General features: G+C 40.0%; 1 protein-coding gene across 1 annotated transcript in view; it reads right to left on the bottom strand.

The window, feature by feature from the left end:
* The window catches only part of LOC146789258 (tachykinin-like peptide), a 170,524-nt gene extending 164,060 nt beyond the window's left edge, over positions 1-6,464 (bottom strand). The window contains exons 1-2 of the mRNA XM_085630030.1: positions 6,393-6,464; positions 5,773-6,014 (exon numbers count right to left, since the gene is read on the bottom strand). Of these exons, the coding sequence (XP_085486156.1) occupies positions 5,773-5,904 (132 nt within the window). The 5' untranslated portion in view covers positions 5,905-6,014; positions 6,393-6,464. The remainder of the gene's footprint in view (positions 1-5,772; positions 6,015-6,392) is intronic.
* Positions 6,465-16,580: the final 10,116 nt, after the last annotated feature.

Below are 16,580 nucleotides of genomic sequence, written 5' to 3'. Positions count from 1 at the left end.
GCCTGCAAAGTATCCTCAGGGACACAGTTAACGGGATAACAGTCAACTCACTCAGTGTCAATCCTGACAACACAGAGGTCCTGGCCATCACCATGAGAAGCAAACCTTGGACTGATCTCTTTTGGCTACAAGAGTTGAACACCATGCCCACACCAGTTTCAGTCGTAAAGAGCCTAGGCATAAAAATAGATGCCAAGCTCACGCTTTTGAACCAAGTGTCCACTGTGGTTGGGACCTGTGTAGGCCTGCTGAGACAAGTGAGGAAACTGGCACCTCTCCTTTCGTTTTCCACTCTGTGGATGGTGGGGTCTGCAATGATTGTGTCCTGCCTGGACTACTGCAATGCCTTGTATATTGGACTTACTGAAAAGCTAATATGCAAGTTGCAAGTATCCATGAACAATGCAGCTAGGTCGTCCGAAGCAGGCCGGCTGGCCCATCCAAGGTTCCACAGAACTACTGAAGGCAGGCAAGCCTTCTCTGTCCTGATCCCGCAGTTGTGAAACAAGCTACCAGAAAGCCGATGCAAGGAACCGCCGTCCTCCCATTTAGGAAAAAACGTAAGACCCTCTTATTCACAGAGGCCTGGGAACAACGCACGCTTTAACTGGGGTACTAACAGTCAGGCGATGGTGGGATTTCTAGTTACTCTCTCTTAGCGCTAAGAGACCTGATTATGCACTTTATAAATCCCAATTAACATTAACATTACCAATGTCAAATCCAAGATTACCAGATCCATGCAAGACTTTGTGGATATCCACATCCACATAAGGAATCTTTATGTAATATGAAGACAAATGGAACTTAGGTACATACTGCTGAAAATCTGCCATGGATCCAGCCATCCATCTGTATTACAGTTCATATGAACTATTATCTTCTTCCTACACCCAGCTTGCCAGATGGGTTCAATTCCTTTATTTTTCCTGACATTAGCAAAGTCAAGCAACAGCCTCTATCAATCTAGTGCTCAAGTTCCATATGGAGAATCCTAGAGTTTTACAAACCTTGCCCATTGCCTCCAAACTCCTGCCCCAAGTTGAAATTGTTTTAAAAATTAAACTTCACAGACTGTTTTGGTGTTTTAGTAAATCTGTTGAAACACATCATTAATTGTGTTTTTATGACGTTCTGAAAATTTGAAAACCTTGCATCTCAAATAGTAGTGTCTTGGTGCATTGCCATATTTAAGTAGCAAGCAAGCTTTATACTGTTTTTACATGTGAAAATATGTAATACAAAATATTAAAATCACTCAAACAAAATATATATGTTAAACAATTAAAAAAATGTTTTTAGCTATTTTCAGATCGACTTTCCATAATACCATGATTCATTCCATCTATAAATAACTAAAATACCCAAATTACCAATTAACTTCATTATACAAGACAACAGATCACCAACCCTTCTAACAAGTACTTACCTCACAGTTGGTAATCTTTTTATCCACAAGTTAAATGGGCAGCAGTATCTGGGCAAGATGCTGTACCTCAGTCCACACTGAGAGTCCACCCTTTTCGAGGCAGGGATCCTAGACCAAGCACTGCTCATTTCTTGAATTGGGAGCTGTCCCATCGTCATGACTAACATCAAGTGCCTAGCATCACAGTCTGAATGTAGAATAAATGCTGCTGAGAGAAGCCAATGAGGCTAACTTTTCTATATGTGGTTTAAAGTACTCTCTGCATACATTATAAGGATAATGCCAGGTCATTGAGGAGTGCTGTTGCCATGTAGAGGAATGAGGACGAAGATTGTGTTTCTCTATAAGGTCATGGAACTTTAAGGTGACTTGCAGCATATTTAGAATGTATGGCAGTTAGTACTGTAATCAGTGATGTCATCAATTATGTCATCAGTGATGTCACTGACCTTGTCATGAGTGATGTAATATGTGAGGTCATAAGCAGTGCATTGCGGGGGTGTGAGTTATAGTTAGCTCAGCTAACTATAACTACTGATGTTCTCTGGTTTTGTGTGCGTGAAATCAGAGCCTAACTATAGCATCCCTGTAACTTTGTTTTTTTCAGCAGATTTGTTAGGTTTTTTAAATGCCAATTCCGGGAAACAACCTTTGCAACGCAGTCATTACATCGCACTACCTTTACATAGCAGTCATTACAGCGCAACATCCTTTACACGGATGTCATTACAATGCAGCCATTACATTGCATGTCACTACAACGCATGTAATTACAACGCAGGCATTACATCGCAAGTCATTACAATGCATACCAGTACAATGCATAGTACCCTTACACTATCCAACACTTACCCTACTGTTGCACTCACAGGAGTTATAATAGTACTTTTTAGCCCTACACTATCCAACACTTACCCTACGGTTGCAGTCACTGGAGTTAGAATAGTAATTTTTACCTCTACACTATCCAACACTTACCCTACTGTTGCACTCGCTGTACTTAGAATAGTAATTATTACCCCTATACTATCCAACACTTACCTTTAATGCGATGTAATGGTATGCATTGTAATGGTACGCGTTGTAAAGGTATAATGCGATGTAATAGAATGCGTTGTAAAGGTAGTTTCTGAAAATGCGATGTAATGGAATGCAATGTAAAAGAATGCATTGTAAAGGATGTTGCGATGTAAAAACTGCATTGTAAAGGCATGCATTGAAAATGTATGCGCTGTAACATCATACATTCGCCAATTCCTAACTATATTTTCCCTGTAACCTTCCTCAGGGTTGTGTACTGTCGTGGCAATGACCTAGGCACATTAACAGGAGTAGGACTGGAAATCCAAATGAAGAATACCTTTGCTGAATTAATGATGCTTTTCTCTCACACTGTCTTGGTGTACTCTAACATACGCCAAAGACAGAAACGGATGTGGTCCAATAAATTCTGTCCACAGTTTGACAAAGCCAGGAAACATGTTAATAAAACTGTTTCTGCATTCCTCAGAGACCATTCATGGGATGTATCTATAACAATAATCTGGTTTTGACGTGCATGGAATTTATAGAAATGATGGAGTGCACTTTACAGATGAAGGCAACAGGGTGTTTCTAAGTAACTTGAAACTCTGGATCCAATCTTATGTTTAGCAACCATATACACACAACCAACACAACGGCTTTTGTCAGAGATACCCTAGTACTCGAAATATTGTGAAGTTTTTTCTGATTTTTGTTTTTGTTTTTGACAATCTACGCGACAATCCCCACAGATATGTCACCAAACGGAAAACAAAAGCTAACATTTAATGACCACCAACACATCCAAAAATAATATGTAAAAATATCCATTCTGAACATTGCACTACATATATAACTATATACATACTTCTTTCACAGCATGCTAAAACTCATATTTTTGTACTAAGTTTCTTTAAAGACAGAAGCAATGTGACAGCCAGGTCATGCTTGCAAAGTATTCATTTCTGTGTGTAAATCAATAAAATATGTTTAAAAAACGTTTCTTTAAAGACCACCTTTCAGACCTAATTTCAGTTTTTGTCGTTATTAGAGACGTTGAGTTGACATCGTTAACCGTGACGATTGCACCTTTTCCGTAAAGTGTAAAACACATATATCCACACATACTACAGTATTTCACACACTAGGGGTTTCTCACACTATTCGCTAAAGGCATGTTTTCCTAGGGAGCTTCTATTAAAACCATCTCTAAAACCTATTTTATGCTTTCGCTGTGACTCCGGAGATCGTGATGACATCCGTGATCACCATCCCCATGGATACATCACGAAAATGGAAAACGAAAGCAGGAATCCAATAGCCACCACCACGTTTAAAAATTAAAACTATATAATTAGTTCTAACCATCACAGTAGAGAATACACTATATAAATAGCTCTATAAAAATATTTATCAGAATCTCAATATCTCTATAACAATGCGTATTAATGATTCACTGATATATTTGTTTATATTTCCACCAATATTTGCAACAGTAGTTGCGACATCCACATGATGGTACAAGTGGGGCCATAGTGGCGGTCGTGTTGTCGTCTCGAATATCGCATGCGATTAAAAAAATCTAATTTGGACACATAAATTGTGTCAATAATACCAGCATTTCTCAACCATAGGGTCAGAGTATCTCCACCCTGACCCATTATGTGGGCTTTCACACCATTCCTGATAGATAAAATGGTGGCCGCAACTTTCTGTTCAGGTTGTGTCCAGCCAATCAGAGCATTCCCGTTGGCACATGCATTTGCATTTAATTGCAAAACCATTGCAAAATATCCGTGACCAGATAGATCACTATAACTTTCAGCTTACATTTCTCAAAAACTACTAAACAGATTTACACCAAATAGGCAAAAGACACTTTCTTGAACCACCATCTACATCCTTGACAAATTTGGTGTAAGTCCGTTTAGTGATTTGAGCTTTAGATTTGGCTAAAGGTTCCTACTGGAATTAGCATTACATATGCACCCTTTTCCGCGCTCCAAATTCTCAGCCCCTACTGCACGGTTCACCCCTAAACTGTCCATGACAGCCAGAACCTACCCTGACACTTTTTGTGGAAAATTTCATGAAGATTGGTCAAACAACGCTAAAATTATAGGCAATTCAAAAACAAAAAATTCTATAGAAACATGGTCCTAACTATAACTATTTACTGACGGATATATATATATATATATATATATATATATATATATATATATATATATATATATATATATATATATATACCTTCAAGGTACGTTTGTAGTGTCGAATTCCGTTAAAAGTAGTAAATCTATACTTACCTATATGCGCATGCCTTCTTGATATTTTGGTCATGTTATTTTGGTAGCATGGTGTTTATGTACTCGATATTTCCACATGTAACCTTAAAACAGGCCTGAGAATCTGGTAATAAGTGCACTTACAGATCTTCCAGAGATCACAAAGTGTTTTTTTTTCAACTCAAGCAAAATACTAGCCTCTAGTTCATCACTAATCACATATGCAAGTGTGTGCATTGTAGTTTATGTACCTGCATTCTCTTCACCATTTCTCTTCTCATTTAAAATAAAGTACGTGCAAATACTAACAGCAAACGCTCAGTAGAAGAGCCAATCAATTGCAAACACCTGAAATACATGATACTCACTTCCTAATTCGGATATTTTAAATCACATGAATTTTAATTATTTCGGTGGCTGGGCTACTATAGTTTCTCGTGTTCAACATATAATTTAGAATAATCCGTAATTGAGTGATGTTTCTATTTTTTTGTTTGTCCAGGGTCAGATATTTTAATAGACTACTGGAACTTGTAGGATTTTCAGTCATTGTGGACAATGACCTTTTAATTCTTGTAACAGAAAGTTGGATTTATCGAGGAAGCGATTAAGTAATACTTAATTCAAATTAATGTAGTCTTCAATACTATAAATACTTTCTGTGGAACATTTGGCCTTCCTAAAATTAGACATTCGCCTGGTAAAGCCTGTTCACGAGTTATCTAGTGTCCTTTCTGTTACTACGTGGCCGTTCACCTACAATCTCTTCACCTACAATCTCCTTTCACATTTTTGTAGGTTTAAATAGCCATTTTTTAAATTGATAAAATATTAAAGGCAATAAAATGGCGAGAAGTTAAGACTCCTACTTTGCACGCTACGAGCTGGCAGTGCAATTACAGCCTGCACGTCAGTCCACATCTCTCGCTAACTCGGATGAATATAAGCGATTTATTGAGCGGCTGCATTAAATATTTCTGCTATGATGATTTAGTGTCTCCTTGGGTTCGACACATCCTTGCAGTTTCTCACCTGCAGTTGATCATTGTAGCGCCATGTCGCAGATTCCCTTACTCCAGTCTCCTCTGCCAATACATTTGTTGAAAGCAGGAGCGCTGCAAAGAACGCCAGGAATTTCATCGCAGGGACCGAGTCAGTCTTCATCTAAAATGGCTTGAGAATCTGAGGAAGGCTCGATTTAGTCGGGAAAGTTGAAGAGAGACAAACAGCCACCACCACCTTTAAAGTGCCTGCCTCAGTCAATGCATCGGATTCTGCAACAGAGAAAAGCAAATGCCTTAACACAACTCTGGGGCAAATCAACTTAAGCACTGTTAGCTAAAACAAAAACTTTATAAAATACAATTTCACCAATCACTGAAGTCATACATGTTATGGTACAAACCGGCTAAATCTCGAAGTACATCAATGCCATTTTTGTTTATACGAGTACATAATTAAACACTCATAAACATGTTAATTAAAAATGAATCGAGTTTACACTACTGTATTCGCCAATAAATGAGACAAATTGTAATAATCTCTATGAAGCAGTTCAAATTCAGGAACAACATTTGATTTCTTATTTAGAGACATTAATTATTATTCCCAGTCCTCGATTCGCCTAGAATTTGGAAGTCCAGTGCACTTACTATGATACTAGGGAAAACATTGGGTTCCCTGGCTGCCTGCCCGCGCTAAATTCAGCCGGTATGTGTGAGCCTGAGCAGCCATAAACACTCTCCCCTTTATACTTTCGTGGGGCTGGTCAAGCACAGCTTCATTTGCCTTCTTTATTTTTCATTCAGACAGAACATTCTCTACCTAGACCAATATTTGCTCGTGTTTGCTCAGGCTGTTTTAAGCCCACTTTGCTTTATCAACCAGATTCTTCAAACAGTGGTTTATTTGACATGAGCAGTTGGTGTGTGTGACAATCTGTATTGACAACGTGTCATTTCTAATAAAGACAATTAGTGTTTTTAGAGCATGGACGTCAATTTGTCAAAAACTGTTTCCTGCCGAACCTAAATATTTCCGTGGAAAATCCCTCATTTGTGCTTCAAGATGTTAGAGATTAGTCCTCATGGATTAGCAAGTGGCCCACTGGCAGATAAAGGTACATAGAGGGCCTATTTACAAGGAAATGACGGAGCACGCAGCTGTGCCAAATTTTGCAGTGCCTCCGTCATGTACAAAACACAGGGATGCGCTGTATTTACAACAATATGGCACACTTTTGTGTTTTCCTTAGCAATGGCACTGAAAACAGCTGTCTTGCGCCAACGCAGGCACCCTTGCACTACAACGCAGGCTTCCTTGCACTATACAATAGTGCAAGGGTGCCTGCGTTGCAGGGAATGATTGTTTATGTGCAAGAAGGGACACCTTCCTGCACATAAACAATCAATAATGGCGATTTGTTACTTCTATGTGTAGTACATTCTGCAACACACATAGAAGTAGAAAATCATCATAATTTAATGATTGTAAATGACAAGGAAGGGACACCGTCCTGCACATGAACAATCATTAATGGCGTTTTGCTCTTTCTATGTCTGCTGCACATATAGAAAAAGCAAAAATGAGTATTTCTCCCTATTGTGTTGTTCTAACACACGCTATTGCATGCCATTAGTTTTTGGCAATGCCTCAGATTTACACATCCTTGTAAATCTGGGGCATCGTCAAAAAGCAATGGGTGTTACAGTGGAACGCCCACAGCAACACCCATTGCACGCCCCTTTCACGCAAAGTGATGCGTGTAAAGGGGCCGTATTTACAAGATGACGTTAAGCCACTCACAGTGGTTTAGTTGCGCTTTGTAAATATAGAGAAGGGCATAGTGCCACCAGACCATAGGTAAAAGTGACATTCTGGTGGCGCTATCCTCTTGTACACATACCCCTTGGTTTCTGACATCAGCAGGGCGCATACATTAGTGGTGGCTACATTGATTGTTAAGTACTGAATTGCCAAGGGTAGGTAGCAAAAATCAATAATGTGTCATGTGTTGGCTACAGTGTTGCTGCACGAGTTAGGCCAGTCAGTTAATTTAGACAGACATACTTTTGACCCTAATTCAGGTTTTTTTTAGCCCCCAGTTGTTTCACTGGCAGGAAAAATCCCAAAAATCAAAGAAGGTTTGGTGTTCTTCACATACATACTGACTGATGGTAGCTGTGGAGGGGTAGTTGATGCATGAAATAATTACAGGCTTTGCTATAAATGCGTGAAAGTTCAGAAAGGAGAGTTTTTATAAAAACATAGCAGTTTAAAAATCTCACAAAATGCATAAATGTATGTACAAGATAAATTAAGGTCATATAAATTAAATGCCAAATAAAAAACAAAGTACAATAACGGTCCAGTGATAAACTATAAAGGGTTTGCAAATTGTTTGCAATTGGTAATGAACAGTGAACACCACATATGGGTAACCAACATGATCCTAATGAGTTTGAACACCAAAATACAAGGAAACAAGAGCAGCACAGTTGCATATATTACCACGAGGACTCAATAACTCTGGAAAGGAAAACATATGCCCTGCAGTTTTGAGGTGGAATAAAGTGACTGGGAGTAGTAGCTGAACACCCGACTTAGGGTTAGTGGTGCTGGTGGTGTTTTTACAAAATGGATTATTATTTGGGATGGGTGGCTCACCTCAAGGAATAATAAAAATGATTGTCATATTCACTAAATTAACCTGAGCTCAATCCCCTGGTAGCTACGGCACAGAGCAGACAGAATTAACTTAAAGCAATGTGTTAGTATGTATGCAGTTCCAAAATAGTAATAATGTCAAAACACTAAGCAATAAAAATCCCAAACCAAATAAGAACAATAGTGTAAAATGTAATAAATAAAATGGCAAAAAACAATACAAACTCCAATAAAGGGAACCAGTGATATGAGTTTTAAATGTTTTAAGTAAGAATATTGCCAAAAAGCTTTGCTAGCCAATAATAGGACCTGGACGTGGTAGACCAGGATATAGGTGCTATTTGAGTCTGACTGCAATGGAGCTCTGGTCAGATACACCAAGTGGATAGGTCATTGTGAAACTCTGGAAGTCAAAAAGTTCAAAAAAGTTCCTAAACTCCTCTTCAGAAAGATATTTTGTCACTTTTTTTAAACAAAAGCATTGAAATCGCCTGGAAGTAACAAAGCAGGATAAGTCTTTGTCACTTTTTTAGAAGAAACATCCTCAAAAGTTTCCAAACTTTCTTTTGGTGTCCAAACAATTACAGAAGTACACCTCTAATGTGCTTAGAACCTCAGGGAGAGCACTCAGGGTGACAGACAGAGACCAACTGCAGAATCCAGTACAGCTTTATTTGCCAGTGGTCAGCTAGGGCTCTTCAGGAAAAATACCTCCTTCAGCACACAGGCCAGGTGGTCCGCCAACTGACCCTTGGAGTCTTTTTCTTTGTCCTGGGTTTAAGATGAAGTAGGTCCAGTGCTTCGATGCTCCTCTCTGGTTACGGAAAGCAGGCCCAGTCCTTTTCTGATCTTCCGGAGGTTCGGAAAGTGTTCTAAGGAGGGTTCCTGGGGATACTACATTAATAATACTCACAATAAAGAAAAGGGGGAGAAGGTACAGACCCTACCTCATCCTCCTCAAGAATTAAGTAAACCACACAAAAAGAGGTAGAATGAAAAAACGGCCTACATCCAATAGCAATTGCAAAATGTTTCAAGAGAGCACACATACTCTGTAAAAACTGCCCTCACCCACAACAAGTTGTGGCATGCTTCATCATCGGGCTGCTACTAACGCCTCTGCGCAGACCAACGCTAGAGGCGGAGCAATAGGGAGGGGTAAACAATACAACAGTGATACAAACAAACAAAAAGGCTGGATCCTTTAGTGCAGAAATAATGAATTTTAAAACTGACCCAGGGATATCTCTATAATAGTTTTATTCCTGGATTCCCCAGTCAGATTAAAAAGGTATATATATATATATATAGAAAAATATATACCAAATGGATAGTGGTGGAATGAGTTGATTAAGTGCTCACCACCCCTCCATTCTGCATAGCAGTCGACATGTTTCTGCCGGTTCAAAATTAAATCTCCGGCATTCCTCAGGACAAATCAGATCCCTATGCCCTTTTTCCAAACCCCTCTTGCTACCCACTCTCATGGGTTATACTCCACCTGTAGGTCTGGAGTTCCTCTCGTAACTTACTCTTTCAAGTAGGAACTGAAAGATAAAATGTACGAAAATGACACCATTTACTTTCACATCCGAAACAGAGACAATATTTTATAATGTGTGCTCTCAAACAAGCTAAAAGCAATTGTAAACCACCCAGTCGGTGTGACCAAAAATATAACATATGTGGTGCCCAATCTACCATCATAATTCAGCGGGCAAACAATGGCCTTCCTAGTGGTATATCCAAAACACATAATTTGTGCTTAATATCCATTCAACTAAAATATATATATATATACTTCACAAACAAGGAGTAACGTGCTGAGTCAAATGAGAATAAACACACTCCAACACCCCCACATGCAGTCCAAAGATATCAAGGTGTTGCTTCCCCCATCTTAGTCAAAAGATCTTATACACACTCATACAAAGTCGTGCGATGTCCAGCCTTTTCCATTTCTTACCAGAGTTTATTAAGCAAGTTGCTAGAAAAGGCACTGGAGTAGAGAGCGACCCTCTGTAGTCACACACTGTGGGAGGGAAATCACAGAATGTATTCAATTCTTAAGTTCGTATTTCATTCCGACTCATACACACACTAGGATGATGTTCTCCACTAGTGTTTAGGCAGCCAGTCGGAATCAAGTATGTGCTATACGTCTTATCTTGTTCGTTATTGGGAGTACTCACCAATACCCCTCTCAACACCCCCATAAGAACATGAGGTCTATTGTGTGTTTGGCTAAGCGCATAAATCATCCCCACGATGAAGGAGAAGAGCTTTTCTTTTTATAATGAGGCTTCTCTACTAAGATCGCATTCTCGAGTATCGCCATTACGTACTCGAGTAGAAGTAGCATAAGAACATGAGGTCTATTGTGTGTCTGGCTAAGCGCATAAATCATCCCCACGATGAAGGAGAAGAGCTTTTCTTTCTATAATGAGGCTTCTCTACTAAGATCGCATTCTCGAGTATCGCCATTACGAACTCAAGTAGAAGTAGCATGAATATATCTATCTATCTATCTATCTATCTATCTATCTATCTATCTATCTATCTATCTATCTATCTATCTATCTATCTATCTATCTATCTATCTATCTATCTATCTATCTATCTATCTATCTATCTATCTATCTATCTATCTATCTATCTATCTATCTATCTATCTATCTATCTATCTATCTATCTATCTATCTATCTATCTATCTATCTATCTATTCAGTGAATTTCTATGGAAAATTCTATTTACTAATTTAACGTCGCTGTAACCTTAGGTTTTTTAAGTGAATTTGTAAGGAGTTTTTAATTTTATTTCCGAACTATAACTACTAACCTTTGACAGTGAGGGCGAGAATTACCAATTTCTAATACAGCAGAGTACAGCAGCTGTAAATTCTGTGCTGTGCTGCATGAGAAGGAGAGAACAGGAGAGCACTGAAATGTTCTGAAGTATGGCACTCTCTTCCCCTCTCCCCGCTGTCGACTGTGCACCAGGGAAAAACCTTTGCGCTGTAGTGTAAGGCTGCCTCATCGAGTCAAGCATAGGTTTTGTACTGGAAGAAAACCCAGTACAAAATACTATGCTTAGACTAATTTTAAAATTGTTCCCACTTTGTATGTGTGCTGTAAATAGCAATACACATGTAAAGTCGGAAACTAAAGGAGAAGAAAAGCACATTTCCTTCATAGCGCCTGATTGAAGGCTGCATTATTTTCCGACACTAAACCCTGTCTACTCTATTTAGTAAATTGGGCTAAGCATCAGAAACCTTGGGTGATTGCATGGGAACACCACTCTTTCTGCCTGATTCTTATCTTTATTTTGCCTCTTTCTGCTTGCTTCTGATCTTTATTTTGTCTGTTTCTGCTCCTATATTTATATTTGTAGAGAGGAAGGGGCTACGAGGCCCTCCTGCCAAGCAAATTTTGGTTCTCGGGACTTCATCCCCCGTGACCTAGCCACAGCCCCTACGGTCCCAGCTGGCCCCCGCCTCCTGCGGGACCCGGCATTGCTCTGGAAAGTAGGGGGCTGCTAAAAGGCAGCTCCCTGTCTGTCAGAGCAATGAATTCATCTGTTTCCCTGCATGCATATTTGCAGATGTTTGCTTTTGCCTGGTTGAAGCTGTCAGCTCCCACCAAGCAAAGGCAAACAGCTACCTCCTGAGGGTGCAGAAGGGAGTGGCAGTAAAATCAACCACAGAGGACAGAAGGAAAGGGATAGGAGCATGGAACTTAGGCAGGCAGGGTGAAGGTGGGAGGGACAGTCGGCAGTCATCTAACCATGCTAGGCAAGTGGGAGGGGTAATGGCAGCCCAACAGAGCACTCAAAGTAGAAAGGAGGGGCAGTGGCAGGTCCATGGAACATGGTGACAAAAAAGAAGAGAGCAGGGGTAAGCACACAGGCATCTGTGGGTGGGAGAACGTGGGTAGGGGCGGCAAGCTAAGCACAGAGACTAAGCAGGAGGCTAGAGCTGGGGCATGGAATTGATCAACAGAAGGCAGAAGGAGTGGTCAGGGACATCAAGCTAAACGGAGGGCAGTGACAACACATTGGACCATGCAGGGCAGTAGGGAGGGGCTGGTGTATGGAATTGGACAACAGAGGGTAGGGAGGAGGTGGATGGGGCAGCAAGGCAACTATTCTTTGCAGGTGGAAAGGGCAGTGGCAGAACAATGGCCACACAGGGCTGTAATGAGGGAGCAGGGGCATAGCCTTGGACAATGGATGGCAAGGAGGAGAGGGGCAGGGGCAAGGGCGTGAGTTATAGTTACCTTAGGGCACGGTTATGGTTACTGGAAATAACTCAAACTATAACACCTAAATTTCTGTGTTTTTTTGTGTGTAAAATCTGAACCTAACTATAACGTCCCTCTAACCTTTGTTTTTTTGTGAAAATATATAATGCCGAGTCCCGGGCGCCAAGAAAAACCCGTTACACCTAGTAAGCGGCCGAGATCCATAAAAGGCTCGATCTTTGCATATGAGGGCTCCTCACGGAAAAAATAAACAATATTTCTGGTGGAATCGTGGAAATCAATAACAAAATGACATTTTTCCGAATTTTGGCTTTTCCGGTACTCGAATGGCCAAAAACAACCAGGACTCGGAGGCAGTATAAATTGAACTAAATAAGCAAAATTGAAAGTAAGTACAACTCCTTGGTTGAGGATCGTGGTAATATCGCTTCACCACAACATATTGGTGATAAAAAAACGATAAAAAAGAATAATAAAAAATAAAAGCAAATCAACACATGAAAAATGCCTGAAAGAAGCAAAAACAGAGCACTACGGGCTAATGAATTACTGGATGACGATATGGTCTCCAAGGGAAGCTTGTACACCCTGGAAAAATCCAAAGACAGCACAAAGAAATCTTTGCAAGGGGTTGTCAGGGATCTGCAACAATGAAGAATCATGGAAGTCAACAAATGGTGGGAAAAGACCACATTGGAAAAATACATTGAGTTTAAAAGAGTGCCACGTGGACTAAGAATTCTGTTAATGCCAACATTAAATGATTTGGACCAAGATCTCATCAAACAATGGCAAATTGACACGAATGAATGCTCTTTTAAATTAATGCGAAATCTGATAATCCATGCTGAAAGGAAGTTGTCAAACATGATCGAGAAAATTAAAGAGTTAGAAGGTGAACTAGAAAAATTTACGGATAATGAGGAAAAGAAGGAATTACTAATGTCCATGGAAAAGAAAATTGAGAAACATGAACAAGATATTGAAAAACGGAAAGCATCCAAATTCAACCGTGATCGCATTGATTATGCATCAGGGCGCATTTATACTTTCGCGAGAAAATTTGATCATTTAAGAAGCAGAGCCTTGATGGAAAAAGACACGGGGGAACGACCAACTGCCACACCAGAAAGCTCGGATGTAAGCTCTGCAGATGAAGAACAAAACACTGGTTTGGATTTTTTTGGGGAGATGCGGTTAATGCAAATGGTGACGCGGCAGAGAGGAAGGGGAAGAGGCTCAACAATGGGAAGAGGACAAACCACACAGGCACAAGAAGAAGCAGGAAGAGGATCAGGATCCAAAAAGCAAAGAGGAAAGAAATGAAAAAATTAATGAAATTTTCAACTGAAGGAGATCAGGTCATAAACCTCTCAAAAAATAGCTTAAATCAAAATCACATACAATTATTGAATAGAGGTCTATCATATTGTCCTAATCAGAACCTGGACATCCCCAACATCAGGATTGATCTATACAAATTCTGTCGCAAACTAAAATTGCAAAAACACTATACTGAAAAAATAGTCAGTCAAAGACCAGACTCCCGCAATTCCGACACAATCTCCCCATTGGACTCAAATGATCTTGTAAACTTAAGGACACTAGATGCCCTAGAAGAGGGACTGGACGATACCAGAGAGAAAATAACCGACCTTGAACTATGCCAAAAAATGGGAATATCTACTGGAGAAGGAGGTAGGAGTGGTCTGAAAAAACAATCAACGTTCTGTCCCCAACTAACACCAGGGATCTTTTTAAATCCAGTATTCAGTTATGGGCTCCTATCCTTACAAATGTAATAAATGCAGCTGTAATATCTGGGTGCCCAAAATCCTGGGGACAATCAACTATCGTCCCCGTGTTTAAAAAGGGTGATCGCGGCAGCCCGACATGCTACAGACCAATATCCTTAATTAACTCTGTAGCAAAAGTGGTAGGGGGTGTGCTTTTGAACAGACTTACAACATGGGCAAAAGAGAAAAATATTCTATCTTCAATACAATACGGCTTCAGACCAGGCCACTCAACAGTGACCCAGTGTCTGAACCTGTATTTAATTGTAAGCAAATACACTCTAGCCCGCCAGGGAACCATACACATGGCCTTTATGGACCTATCGTCCGCATTTGACTGTGTGGACAGAGGTAAATTATGGGACATTATGTTAAAAATGGGCATTGATCAGAACTTAGTTTATGTCCTGATCGATTTGCACTCAGATACAAGAGCCAACGTCCGTTACTCACAAGACCTGAAGGTGACAGGGGACATCAGAATTAATAGGGGCGTCCGTCAAGGATGTATTTTAGCACCATTTCTCTTCAATTTGTACATAAATGAGCTGGAGGACTGTTTGTTGAGAACAGGTGCAGATTACCCCTATGTAGGCAAAAAAGGTATCCCAGTCTTACTCTATGCGGATGACGCTGTCCTTATTTCAAGGACCGCAATTGGTCTTCAGAAACTTCTAAATTCTTTTTATGAATTTATGGAGTCCAGAGGCTTAAGTATCAATAATTCAAAGTCCTACACTATGAAAATAGGCCAGGGGTCACGTAAACCCAACTCTTTTCATACAAATGGGGAAAGAATTCCAAATTCCAAAACCTTCTCATACCTCGGGGTCCTTCTCGACGACCAACTAGAGTGGGGCCCAGCTATTACTAAAAAAAAGGGCGAAGTAATACGTGTCAATGCAGCAATACTTGGCTTTGCTAGAAAAATGGGCAACAGCCCGGTGGCCGCTTTGCTCAAACTATATCAAGCCAAAAGTGTCGCCATCGCCTGCTATGGCAGTGAGATATGGGGCTACTGCCAGACACGAGCCCTGGAGGTTACAGAAAATAACTTTTTAAAGAAGGTATTGAGGCTGCCTAGGGGCACCGGAAATTTCTCGGTACACAAGGAATTAGGGGTACCATTCCTGAGTGACAGAATAGCAGCAAATCCCCTGTTATGTTGGTTGAACTCCTGGCTAAATGATGATATACCTCTCACTCATGCTATACTAGAAGAAGCCCTAACCTGGGACGGTAGGTTTAAGGTTCCGTGGCTGAAGTACATTAACGACCGCCTCACTGAAATGGGACGGCCGGATTTGTTCTCATCCCCAAATTTTATAACCAAAGCTGATGTAATTTTTGTGAAAAAGACATTCATGTCTACTAGGTATCTTGCCCGGGAGGAGGGCGAGTTGACGAAAGATAGTGTAAGGAAGCACGCCCTACTTAAGACATGTTCTCAAATGGAACCATACCTATCCTGGCCTATGTCAGGGTATGAACGCTATCTCTTGATAAGGTTCCGTTTTGATTTATTTCATCTCCTGTTGGCAACACCAAAAGGAGCCCACCGAGGTCAAGTGTTACCTGCTTGCGGCTGCGACGGGAAGTCTCCGCAAGATTTGGCACACTTTTTATTTGTTTGTCCTTATTATCTAGTACCTCGGAAGTTGTACTTGAAGCCTTGTTTAAAGGATTTACAATTTACTCAAATCAAACCAGCACTTTATTACCTCCAACTCCTGAATTGTGACTATACTCTGTTTATATGTAGCTTTTTGAAACTTGCTATCACCTTCAGGAAAAGTATGGAAGGTTAATTATGCTGCTACTATCGTTGTACTTTTATCCCTTTTTAACTTTGAATAATTATTTATATTTTTAACTTGATGTATTTTATGTGTTATCCTGGTTTTACAAAACTCTTGCACATTATCTTGCGTCTCATTGATGAAATGGATGGTTTCTTTTTATATGAAAGGAATATGTTATGTCTGTATGTTTTAAAATGTACTTTTATGGATGTATCGTATTACATTCGAATAAAGATATTTGAACTGAACTGAAGTGGATGTTTTCCAAGAGCTTATGATTGAAGACATCAACAAACTCATAACCTCTAAAACA

Source organism: Triturus cristatus, chromosome 10 (genome assembly GCF_964204655.1).
Source record: "Triturus cristatus chromosome 10, aTriCri1.1, whole genome shotgun sequence".
NCBI lineage: Eukaryota > Metazoa > Chordata > Amphibia > Caudata > Salamandridae > Triturus > Triturus cristatus.
The sequence above is the reverse complement of the archived record's forward strand: the minus strand, read 5'-3'. Positions and strand labels throughout refer to the sequence as shown.